Source organism: Equus quagga, chromosome 8, assembly GCF_021613505.1.
Source record: "Equus quagga isolate Etosha38 chromosome 8, UCLA_HA_Equagga_1.0, whole genome shotgun sequence".
NCBI classification, from domain to species: domain Eukaryota; kingdom Metazoa; phylum Chordata; class Mammalia; order Perissodactyla; family Equidae; genus Equus; species Equus quagga.
This window is the reverse complement of record NC_060274.1, coordinates 102,977,841-102,991,199: the sequence shown is the minus strand read 5'-3', so window position 1 is coordinate 102,991,199 and position 13,359 is coordinate 102,977,841. Positions and strand designations below refer to the sequence as shown.

The window sequence follows — 13,359 nt, the reverse complement described above, 5'->3', positions numbered from 1 at the left end:
AACAAGAGCCTTCACCTTCAAGAACTTTTCTAATGTAAGAAGGTGAGAATGGACATATATTCAGAAAGGAATGTTCAGGTGTCAAGAGGGAGCTACAAAGTACTAGGGGGATATGAAGGCAGAAATCGTGTTGGTTTGGGAAGACAATAAACGTTTTCATAGAGGTTGTAAACCTGAAGCTGGTGTCTTAGATGGGTTTCTAAAGGTGGATCCTGGAGCTGGGAACAGTGGAGAGCCATTGACGGGAAGAGAAGAGTGACGGGGAGTCTTAGGAAGCTAAGGAAGGATGGCAGCATATACACTCTGAACAGGAGGCTGATGGAGGAAAAGTAAGTAGAGAAGGAAGCAGAAGGGACCTAGGAAGCTTCTGTGACTGGTTACAGCAAACAGCTCTTTTAAGGGAAGAACCTCCAAGAGAAACTACTGCAAAGGGAGGCAGAAGAACAGATGCCCAAGAACAGAGGGTGTGGATCCTGCACTGTCCATTAAAAGGGGAGGAAGAGTATGGTAATTTATACATGGTGTACTGCGGTAATTCAAATGTGCTAAAATAAGAAGTTTGGGATTAACTTCAGTTCTACAGAAAAACTATATTTACTTGTGGGAACTACATAATAAGAAAGAAAGGTGTTACTAGAAGGAAATTTGGTAGCTTCACAGGCCAGACTATTCTTTTTAAGGATGAAGAAGTGAATACAGACCGAACCATGACAAGTTAAAGAGAGATTCTGGGACATTGATACTTCGGTGACAGTAGTAGCTCACAAAGGTGGAGGGAATTTACGTCGAAATAGATATATGGCAATGGAAACACGGGTTTGGATACCAGGCTGACCTATTTTTGTATGTTGGTTCTAATATTTTTAGAAGAGTTGTTACTGGGTAAATTTTCTTGGTTGTTTTTCTCCGTCTCTACAACAGGACTGTTATTACTTATTTTGCCAGGTTGTTTCAGGGATTAAGTGAAATAGTGCATTTTCAGTGCCAGGTACAGAGTAGGTGTTCCACAAATGTTAGCCTCCACCCCCTTCCCAATCACCTGGTGGGTATTTTCTGTTTAGCTTGTAGAGGGAATAGTGTAACCACCTCACCCTGTCCAAGAAATAACTGAGTTTTTATGTGCAATGAGGAAAGTTGCTTCAGTCGAGGAAGACAAACATGAAGCAGAGCATTCTATTAAAATATAAAAATTGGGGGCCACGTGGCCTAGTGGTTAAGTACAGCATGCTTCACTTTGGCAGCCTGGGTTCGGATCCTGGGTGTGGACCTACACCCCTCATTGGCAGCCATGCTGTGGTGGCAACCCACATACAAAATAGAGGAAGACTGGCACAGATGCTAGCTCAGGGCAAATCTTCCTCAGCAAAAAAGTAAAATAAAATAAAAATTGGTGTAGGCCCTGTGGAAAGGAAGGTGGCACCTATGCAAACTATTTAGAAAATGTGATAACAAAAGGGAGGAGAGGGGCCGGCCCCATGGCTGAGTGGTTAAGTTTGCACGCTCCGCTGCAGGCAGCCCAGTGTTTCGTCGGTTCGAATCCTGGGTGTAGACATGGCACTGCTCATTGAGCCACGCTGAGGTGGTGTCCCACATGCCACAACTAGAAGGACCCACAACTAAGAATATACAACTATGTACCGGGGGCTTTGGGGAGAAAAAGGAAAAAATAAAATCTTAAAAAAAAAAAAAAAAAAGGGAGGAGAGTGCAGCTTCATTGGCTTCCAGAAACTAGAATGGAACCAGAATTTAAATAACCAAGCTGGTAATACTGTGTTCATACAAATCTAGGGAGCCTACTGAATATACAAGGAAGGATATAAGTAGAAGTTTTGGGGGGAGAATGAAGGTGGATTTCAAGAGATGGAGGAGAAAGGAAAATAAAAGGGAACAGGTGTAAACAAGAGGTGCTCTAAGAAGATAGAAAAACGATGGTAATTTCATAGGAAAAAATAGGTAAACTCGCATTCAAGAAAAGAGCCAGAAAGTTGCTCATCGAGGAGAGGAAGAGAGAGAACAGCTAACAGAACAAAGGAAAAGAAGGAATAAAAAGAATGAATCCAACTAACTCTTTATAAGAATCCTGGAAGAATGGCAAGAAAGGGAGGAAAACGGTAGAAGGAAAAATAAAGTCTAAAGAAAATCTCATTTGGTTAGTAAATTCACATAAAGTAGGGAGATCTCAAGTGAAAACAGGAGTATGGAATACAAACAGTGACAGAAACCATATGAAGACTTACAACCCATGGGGCCTGAAGAAAGGACTGGATTAAAATTTGAGTTTGTTCTGTTTAAAAGAAACGATGTCATTAATTGCAGAATGTGTTTAAGTTGGGGTGATGTAACAGTCTGTATTACCTAACACTAGCCTTATTCCTGATACAAAGGTCCTGAAAGAGCTACACTGAGGTCGGCTATCAGAGGACTTTGGGACATCAATTAAAAGCAGGCAGTGACAATGACCACAAAGTCAGAGCTGAGTGAAGGACATACTTACAGGCAACGATATTTATGTATCGGTTCTTGTGCTTATTGTCTGGGTGATTGGAGCTGTCTGCTGTGATACCTAAATCAACAGTACAGCTCTGCACTTCCTGCAAACAAATTGTACGTGCAACATTTTAACACACATCCTTTCAAACAAAGTGCCTTAAAATATAATAAGGGAGACAAAACAAACAAAATAATCTATCCAAAAAAAAATTTTTTTTTTACATGTTACAACTATTTCTTGGCTAAAAAAAAATGCAGTGAAATAATGCCTTACCTGGTAAAACTCTTTCAGTGTCTAATGAGGGAATGAATGCCAAAAAAGTAAAGAAACCAAATTCCACAGCACACGACAAATGAGAAAAAAAAGCGTTCATATTAGGTTTACAATGGAAAACTATGATCATGCAATAAATACATTTGTCAAATACTAACTAAACAGAATGTTTCAAACAGTTGCATGCAAATCAAAACTTCTAACAATTTGGAACCTTATACTTATGTAAAAGGAAAAAATAACACTTTTAAACACTTTTAAAAGGGGACAGTGGTATAATAATATGATGAATTTTTAAAACGGAGATGAGAAAAACCACATATTTGATGACACATTTTATCATATGAGTCAGATTTGCTAACACTCAAATATAATTTTATTTGACCACCACAGCACTATTTGAAACTCTGAATTAGTGATACACTTTTTTTTTTTGTTTACTATGAGTAATTTTAAAGAGTAAACAGCTTCCTATTAGGTGGTTTATAACAGATTTAGAACTGTCAAAACATTAAAAATCTACTAAAATTTTTTATCATATATGCCATTTTGGGGAACAAAATTTAGATAACATTACTTTCTACATATTTAATTAGTAGATCTCTTTTTAATTAAAACTTCAATGGGTAGAGAAAAATTATTTCTGCTGATTCTCTTTTAAAATGAATTTAAATCCTTTCAGTGATGCTGTCTACCTAAACATATTAGTTTGGAATTTACAATTATTTAGTATTAAGATGATAACATGAAAGCCTCATCATTTTAGAGAAAGTACATAACCCAAATATGAATCTGATTCATCAGCAAATGGCCCAGCCTTTCTCCAAACAAGCTTTTAAGGCCTCTTTCCCAGCAAGTCGTTCTGACTCTAGATTTAAAAACAATTTAATATATGAACCACTTAAAAGGTATAGCATTATTAGTCATTAAGCTAATTATTAAGTTAATGAAAAGTTTTATTGAATCAGACTGTGAGTTAAAAGCAATGGAATTAAAAAAAACACTTTTGAGTAAAAATGTGAAGTTATTTTATTAATTTAATTATTATGAACTGTTTAATAATGTTCAAAATGATTTTACAGTTGTCAAAACTGTGAATCTGCCTTTGTGCATATGCTATCAGCAACTCTTATTATAAATTGTATATTTTTCTTATGGTTTTTTACCCCCTAAGGAAGATTCGCCCTGAGCTAACATCTGTGCCAATCTTCCTCTATTTTGTATGTGGGTTGCTGCCACAGCATGGCCACCAACGAGTGGTGTAGGCCCTCGCCTGGGAACAGAACCCAGGATGCCAAAGTGGAGCACGCCAAACTTAACCACTAGGCTATGGGGCTGGCCCTTCCTGATGGTTTTTAACATTTGGAAGATTAGACCCATCCTTGACATATTCTCTCTCTTTCAATTACAATTTTGTTTGATGTATGCCTAATAGTTTCTATGAGTTAATACTGCACCACCCAGTAATCTCTATTGTGGTAAGAAAAATTATTTCTTTTGATTTCTTAAAGCTTTCTAATCTACAGCATTTTCCTTCTCTAAATATGTCTTGGTTGATATGACTCCTGGGAAGCAGTTGCTGGGTGCACTGAGGATGGTGGAAACCCTCTCACAGGGATCAGAGCTCAAAGTGCTTCAAAGAGGGACGTCCAGAGGGCAATTTGGGGTTAGGAGAGGGGGAGCAATGTGATGCTTCCTAGAGGGGAGAGGCCAGAGGGGAGTGAGGAGCCCTTGACTGCTGGCATGGAAAGGACGTGAGTTTTAAAATCATAGACGTAGGTTTGAATTCCAGCCCTGCTACTTATTAGTTGCTAATTAACTTCTGTGGAAGTTGATTTCATCAGTAGTATGAACAGAAATAAATACAAATAATTTCCAAAGTTGGGTGAAGGTTGAATGGAGAAGCATTTAGTCCAATGACTGGCATATTACGGAGGGCTCAACAACGGTCACTTTTATTTTTTGTAGTTGTTATTATTAACTCTGAGCTTACGGCACCCTATTTTGAAAAACCTGCTTAACTGATAGTTCAGTGGGCCATGACAAATTTGCAGTAAATTTTTCTGCCCTTCCTAACAGTATTTTACTGAATATTACTTGAAAAATTTTCACTGATTGTGAAGTTCAAATGTTTTTTGCAAATGCATATTTTCTTGAGAAGATGGGATTTTACCTTGTATAATATTTATTATACCTTGTACTATAAATGCTTCTGCATTTACACTGCTGTAATACTTACAATTAAGAGTTTATATGTACTTTGGCTGAAAAGCATGAAATTTAGTAGTTTAGTATAATTTATATAATTTAGAAAATTAAAAGGAATCAGTGTACTAATTCAGATTTAAAAAAAAGAATACTGAGTTCTGTATTTTACAGGAGAGAATTAACAATGTTTTTGATTTTTCCACTAGTATAATTTGGCTTTTAAAATGGAAAACCAATTTTCTAAGTTGTATGACAACCATAACACATCTCCTAAACACATAAGTGATTATGGAACTAATATTCTCATTAGAAGTGAAAATGCTTTCAATCTCAAGAAATAGTCTCCTGCTGAATCTTTGAAATTTACTACTTTCCATATTATTTAAAATAGACGTTAAAATCATACCTCAAATTCTTCAGTAAACCCACTACTTGCATGTAAGTCCGCAACATGCTTTGGGAAGTGCTTTATTGGAATTGCTCCAACATCATCTAAGTGAATAAAAAAATTAGATTGGAAAGGATAATTAAACAGAAATGAGCGTTCCTCTCATTTATAAAGATTTATAAAGTGCCTTCTTCCAGAACAACTTCAAAGTTTAATTATTCCTATAATCCCAACAGAATCTCAGCATTCAATGAAACATTAAACAACAATTAACAATTTTCTCTATATTTACTATCAATCATAATCTGCATTTTAGAATTCTGATTTGAGAAAGAATCTCTTTTCCTTTCATACTCTAAAGAGAAAAGAATTAATTTTCAATGTTAAATTGTAAATACCACCAAGCCTCACTTCCTATCAATGGACTACAGCTCTCTACTGGTAACTTTCTTTAACACGAGTGGGAGTTGCATGTAAATTCTGGTAAAAAAAATGCGGAAATAATATATTTTCAATTTTACCATGGACTAAACATAATATCCAGTACAAGTTCAGTTTTATAAAATTGTGCAGTATAATGTCTTACAGTTAAATAGTCAGATGTTTACATTTGAAAACATTCTTTCCTTCTCTCCATAAATAATAGAAAACATTTATATGTAGACTATTCATTAAACATAATGTCAAAAACCTTTGGGATTTTTAATCTGTAAAATTTCAAGAATTCTAACTAGAAAATATGCCATATAAACAAAGTCACTGGATCTGTTAATTAATTGCGAAGGGGCCAAATTATTTTAACTGGCTCTGTTATTTTTTTTTCTTTTTCCTGGAAAGACTTCCTTGGATTAAACATATTACTAGTTCACAGTATGCAATTTCACAAGTGATTTCTCTGACAAGCAAACATCAAACACATTTCGCTAGAAACAGTTATTTACATCAACAGATGTTCAGCATCTAGGCCATTTAATATTTTTAAGCTTCAGTTACCAGGAATTTATTGACTTAAAAAAAAAATTAGAATCCATCTGTTCTCTCTCTTCGATGAGTGTACCTGAATACTAAAATTGAATTAGCCAGTTAAGCTTAAGAAACACTAGACAAAGGTGCAATTCCACCTTCACACCTACAGAAGGATCTTGCCTAGAAGTAACTTTTATAATTAGATAAGAAAACAGAAATAATTTGTCACATCTAAATTATTAGTTCTTCTAGTAAAGGTCCTTCAAACCCACTGATATTATCCTGCACAGCTAACCTTTTTTTCACAAGCAAAGTGACTACTTTTTCTTTACAGTCATGTATTTTGGCAATTTCTTCTATGAATTGGTCTGCAAGTAAGTGAGACTAATCCATCTTTTTATTTTCTGATTTTACATGAAAACGTGCATATTTGGGTGATGAGGAACACATCTTGAGAGTTGAGCAGGTGAAATGAGGAGATGCCCTTGATCACTGTTCTACTGAGAGCAGAACAGGGGATTTTGGATTTCTTGGACAAGGTCCGAATTTTGGATTATTCTATTTATTGCTAATAATAAACTATGTTGGACTTGGATAACATTATGGTTAATTTGCACACCCACGCTGATGGGGCATGTAGAAAAAGTATGTTTGAAAGGGAAGGGAATCAAAATGCAACAGACAACTGAGAGCTGCCAGTATCAGAATTCTAAGTATGTTACTGAGAAACTGTGCTGTACTAAAACATACAGAATTTTAATATAAACTAGAAAAAGAGAAATTAAGACAGGGATGGTTAAAGATGGAGTGGTGCTAAAAGAGGAGAAAGACCAAAGTACTTCTAATTTCTATGCCTGTTGAAAATTAGAAAGAAAATGTTTCTCTTTATCCTTTTCTGGTTTTCTTCTTTTCAGAAGATAACGTCATGTAGAACTTGGGCCTCTAACATATGGGATATCAGACAGGTTAAAAAATGCTTCTGTAAAATGACCACGTAGATGTATTTTTCCTGTTGTTTTCCCTGGCTTGGTGCCTCCTCTGTCCTTGTCACATCCTCTATCCTCCAGTACTTCTTCCATAGCTCACAAATTTCTAGACAACTCCTTTTTTCTTACCACTTTTCATTCTGAAATCTTCTAAAATGTTAATTAAGTGTCTGTGATGTTAGTTATAGTGTGAATTCTAGGGTCAGTGGGTATCTTAATCAAAATAACCATGGCTATTCTTAAATATTGTTAACCAGGTAAGTTCTGATAAAAATAGTCGATGTTTTCCCAGGTATTCAACTGTTTGACATTTTTATACTTTAAGTCTTTCAGTCAACCATACTTTCTTCGTGCTCACCTTTTTCTTCTACCCTCACCAGTTTATAGTTTTTCTTTTCTAATGTAGTTAAATCTCTTCGCACATAAACTCAGATGATCAGAAAGGAACTAAACTTTCTCCTTATTTTTGCTATTTTGTCCTATCCACCTTTACCACATTGATTTATCTGCTTTTGTTGTTTAGGTTTCCATTAAAGGAATTGAAATGGCTGGAAGTCAGTATTATTCTTAACCGATATTTAATTGCTATAAGTATTTATGTTCTTTAATATATTACACCTAAACAACTGTATGTTTTTTTTGCCATATAATCTATATGGTTAAGAATGTTCACAATTAATGAGAACAAAGTATAAACCTGGGTGCCTAAAACACAATGTAATAAATATTTGTGTTGCCACTAACCTACTCTATAGTCATTTGCACAGCTCTCCAGTAAGGAGAAATCTTCCAATATTGTGCTTGTCATTCACCCTCTACCAGCTACTCATGGTCACACTTTAAGCTATTACCTGAAATTGGAAAGATAGGTGTGGGAGGTGTGGATATCACTCGAGGGGACGTACTGTCCTCTAAATAAAAGTGTGCAGTCTGGAAGCATTTCCTGGAAAGAAAAGAAAGCAATTTATACTACTGGCTGACAATGGATAATAAGACAATTTCTGAGCTGCTTGAAATTATGACAGAAATTTCCAGAATTAAATCATGAGCAAAACTCTATATCTATTTTACAAAACACAGGTATTAAAGAATTTCATGGCCTCCAATTTTATCTCAGTTTTACGCGTACCGGATGCAGAAGAGGGAGCAGATACCAGACATGCAGACAGCAGAGACGGCATTTGAAGTTGTAGTTGGAACCAAGAGTACTTTGCTGAGATAGGGCATCTCACTGTTCTGGCTACTCTTCCACTGTTGGTACATACCAGTGTGTCCCGCCACCTTGGACAGGACCAGAGTGGAAAAGAGAGCATGTCCAAAGCTATTTTCACTCACTATTTAAGTGACCATGCCCTTTTGAGCACACTCAGCTGCTAGCAAAAGGCAGCAAGCTATGATTATGTAGAAACGGAATTCTACAGTGGTAACATTTTGATGGAAAAAGAAGGCAGCTTTATGCTGTAAGTATGATAATGCGGTAATGACAGAACAAAGTGAGGAAATAAAGAGCATATAACCAAAACCAGGGGTGATTCTCCTTTCAACAGATGCTAGCCTTGTTGATGAGGTTCTTCAGAGTGAATATATTTGGAATCAATGACTACTATGACCTACAATGTCACCTGAATCTATTTTCATTCGAATAATAAGAGTAACATCTGGTAAGAGCACATTACAAACTATTGAGAAGAGCAAAGACCAACTCCTGCTATAAACTAAGGCAAACCATTCTTAATTTGAAGAATTTAGATAATTCAAACTGCTAATGACACTCTTTGATGTGGGTCATTTAATTTATTTGAAATATTACTCATGAGTGGTTAAGCTGAAATAGAAATACCCGTTTGAGTGAAAATGCCAATCTCATTTTCTATTTTAAAGATTCAAGCTACAAGATATTTATCCCAAGGAACTTTAACATAACACCTGTTCTTATATGACACACATAACTTGGGATATTTTTTCAGTAATCAGTTCTCTGCATAAAATTCTTCAGTGGCCTCCCACTGGATTAGAAAGAAATTCAATTATTTCAGTAAAAGCTAAGATCTGTGACCTGGTCCTCCGCCTACTTCAGCAGTCTCATCTCCTACAACTCCTTCCTTCATCCACTATGCTCTAGCCCACACTGGACCTCTCTTTCTCCCTCAAAGAGGCCCTGTCAGTACCACCTCAGGGCCTTGGCTCTTGCTGTTCCGCCTGGCCACCTGCGTCTTCCCATCATTTTTGCATTGGCTCAATTACCGCTTCCTCGGAGAGTCCCTCCCTGACCACGCTGGCTAAAAGCACCAGCCCATCCCACCAAGTCACTATTCTTTGCCCTTTTGCTTGCTTTGTGGCACTATATAAATTTGGCACATATATCACTATATGAAATACCCTATTTATGTATGTGTTTATTTTTCTTACATGTTTTCAGTTGGTCCTCCCTCAGCAGAATGCAAGCCCCACAAAGGCTAAGTACTTTGTCTTAATCACTGCAGGCTTAGTCCTCAAGGCTAAGAACAGTGGCTGTCATATTGTAGGTGCCCCCAAATATCTGTTCAATGAATTCACTGTTATAAGTATGAGTAGTATAAAGTTATAGTTTATTTATAACCTTAACATCACAAGCAAAAAAAAAAAAAATCCAAAAGCAATAGCGTGCATAACAAAAACTAGCCCTCTGTTGTGATGGTATAAGCCTTTGATAATCAACCCTTTGAGACTATAGATAATCAGGACAACAGAAGGGCAGCATGTCTTCAAGAAAGCACAGAAGGTGCAGGAGGAAGATGAGTGGATGCAAAATTCAAGTGCCAAAGGGAGCCTGAGCCACACTCATATCCTGGAAAGTGGCAGCAGTATGGCAGGGGAATGAGGAATGAGAAGGATGTGGGCCACAGCTCTCAAGACAAAGCAACTGTCCTATTGAAAGTCCACCTCTGAGTAGAATTGAAACCAGACTGGAGAATAAACTACAGGGAAAGTTTGGCTTACTTGTGCAACCAGAGATGTAACATGTTCTGACACACTGATATGGAAATACCAGCTTTGATACTTGCTTTTAAGATCACAGCATCAAAACCCCTTTGATTTCTCTAAAAGATAGTCACACAAGCTGGTGAAAGGGTTTCTATTTATTTTTCAACAAATCTTAAAGTTGTAAAATGCATCAAGGGACAGCCTAGTACAACATCACAGCTGATAGGAGAATCCCTCCAACAGCATCTCTGACATATAAAGAAGGTTCAGTCTGAGTACCTTCAGTGACAAGAAGCTCATTTCCCTATGAGCTGTTAGATAGTTTTTTATTATACTAACTCAAAACTCATTTCCTTCTAAGTACCTCCAGATGGTACCCAAGGAGAAGACCTTCCTGTTTCAGTGATATGCCTCTTACTGTTGACATCTTTTTCGTATCGAGCCAAGTATCTATCTTCCTATTAGTTTGACACATTGGCTCTGGTTCTGTACTTGACGGGTTTTTAGACTATGGTACCCATGATCTTTCAGTACTTAAACCCTATCTCTCTTGGCCCTCACCTTTTTTGACTTTTCTCCTTGAAGTTTGCAGTCCAATAATACAAACAGGTTGTAGATCACAAGAATATGCCTTGTTCTGTCCTAACTCAGTATTCCTCCTCCTTGCTTTAAACATGGTTCTCCTTCTGACCAAAATGCCTCACTCACTAATATGCCAGGTAAACACTGTCCTCCTTAAAGATAGCTCAGTGGCATCTTCCTGTGAGTAGCCTCAGAGTTCCTTAGCAGACTCCAGCATTCCAGTTTCTGTTTCCGCTGCTCCAAACACAAACTTCCATTCACCCTCACATTTGTGTGTGTGTGTTCTGAAAAATGTGCTTAATTAATCCAAGGATGACCTTCATTTCCTAGACATTATTCTCTATTATTTAATTTATTTATTTATTTTGGTGAGGAAGACTGGTCCTGAGCTAACATCTGTGCCAATCTTCCTCCACTTTGTACGTGGGACGCTGCCACAGCATGGCTTGATGAACGGTGTGTAGGTCCATGCCTGGGATCCAAACTGGTGAACGGTGGGCCGCTGAAGCACAGTGCATGAACTTAACCACTACATCACCAGACTGGCCCCTCTATTATTTTTTAAAATGTTTTTATTAATTGGTGGTTAGGGTAACTATTTTGCAATATATTTGTTTTGTTCCTATCCTCATTACATTTTTTTAAAAGATGGGCCGTGTCTTTTGAATTATGTAAACCCAACACTTAAAACAGTGCCAGGGATACAATAGGTGCTAAATGTTGAATGAGTAGATGGATTTCCAGTAGCAAGTAAATCCCACCAACCATAAGTTATTCAGCTACACTCAAAATTTTGTCTACCTGAGCCTCAAATGGGATAACTTAAAATCTCAAAAAATTTGGGAGGGAGAGGTGGAATATATACCTAAAGAAAGATGGGGGGGATGGGTAGACAGAGGATGCATCTGAGAGAAGGGAGAGAAGGTAGCATCTCATAGAATAGAAAAATGTAAATTAAAACATATTGGTGTTGAAGTTCAACATGTTGCTAATATTCATCGTAGTATCTGGGTAAATACCAACTCTACTCTTTTCAGCTACATAATCAAATATTTGTTGGTTTTAGAAAGTAAGTGGTCCAATAACATTACTTACATTAAGTAACAAAATAACCCTATACATCATATCAAAAAGCTTATATAAGCGGGAAAAATTAAAATAGTACAGGATAAATTCTGGGTGGAGCATCTCTATATTGCTGAGGTATACTTCAGCATGCAGTCTTACCTAGGAAGTGACATTCTACATAAAAGGGGTATGGTACTAGGAGGCCTCACTTCTGGGTTGGGAGCTCCACTCAGTAACTCACAAATTTGTACTGAAGATCAAGAGAGAATTTATACGGCTTTTCTTCCCACTCCCTAAAGCCAGAACAACTGTGTCTATGGAAAGTTTTTTCCATACTGCTTTTGACGTCATTTTGTTGAATACACTTTTGGAATATTTTAGGTTCTAACTCTTAAAAAAGCTCTCAAAAATTTGCCCTTTGCCTTCTTTAAAAAGAACTTTTTGAAAATCTTCCTTAATGAAGTAATTTTGCATCTTAGAAACTTACAATTTGGCTCGTGTACATTATACCTTAAAACATCTGGAAAATAATTTCCAGGCATATTATTTAATGTATGACAAGATTCAGTATCTATCGTCCATCTGTTCTGTATAAGCAGTGAATGTCTTCACGTCTATGTGCTAAGTGTTGATAACTGTGTCTCCTGCTAATTACCACTCAGCCATGATGAAAAAAGTGATGACTCTTGTAAACTTGTAGACATAGGTGCTATCAATCAATGTTAATCTGATTATTTAATTTACACATTTTCATCTCAGTATTCAGAATTAAAAGCCAGAAATGTGTAATTATTATTCCGTTTTTTAGATTCCTACACAAAGATGAAACAATATTCATTGTGTTGCATTCATCAAAAAGCCCTAAAGAAGGTCTGACTGCAATCTTAAAGATGATCCAGTAAACCCTCCCACAAAGGGTAACAAGAGGAAACTAATTCCTAGGTGGGTAAGTGGCATGCACAAAGCCATACAGCAAATGCCAGGCAGAACGGAGAAGAGATCCAGATTTTACCTCCTCTAATTTGTTGTCTTCTTGCTACAACATGCTTTCTCTCAAGGTGTACACAAAACATAGGGGACCACCTTGAGTTAGGTAAACTAGACAAAAGAGAGGACTTATTATACCACTTTTAGATTATTTTTTTCCCTAAAAAATTAAGCTATAAAAATGTTTAAATACACAAACTTGGACAAACCCGAAAGGACCACTTTACTATTAGACTCTTGTTTATATGTCATTAGATTTTTAAACCCTTCCACAGGCTGTAGATTTCACAAAGATCTAAAATGTTTCCATATTGGCTAGTAAAATTATATTGTTTCAAAATGTGTCTACAATGGCATTTGAACAATTCACACAACAAACCTTGAAGAATGCGCTGTCATTTTGTGATTCAGCAAATAATACAGCATTATTGATACTCTAGAGTATT

At 36.6% G+C, this 13,359-nt stretch overlaps 1 protein-coding gene across 2 annotated transcripts in view; it reads right to left on the bottom strand.

Annotated features, from left to right (window-relative positions):
• Window positions 1–13,359, bottom strand: part of PTPRZ1 (protein tyrosine phosphatase receptor type Z1) — a 176,651-nt gene that overhangs the window by 20,262 nt on the left and 143,030 nt on the right. The window contains exons 14-17 of one of the 2 annotated variants that reach the window (XM_046669354.1): window positions 8,164–8,255; window positions 5,379–5,464; window positions 2,765–2,785; window positions 2,495–2,591 (exon numbers count right to left, since the gene is read on the bottom strand). In XM_046669354.1, coding sequence (XP_046525310.1) covers window positions 2,495–2,591; window positions 2,765–2,785; window positions 5,379–5,464; window positions 8,164–8,255 — 296 coding nt within the window. The remainder of the gene's footprint in view (window positions 1–2,494; window positions 2,592–2,764; window positions 2,786–5,378; window positions 5,465–8,163; window positions 8,256–13,359) is intronic. The other variant, XM_046669355.1, reaches the window with a different exon arrangement.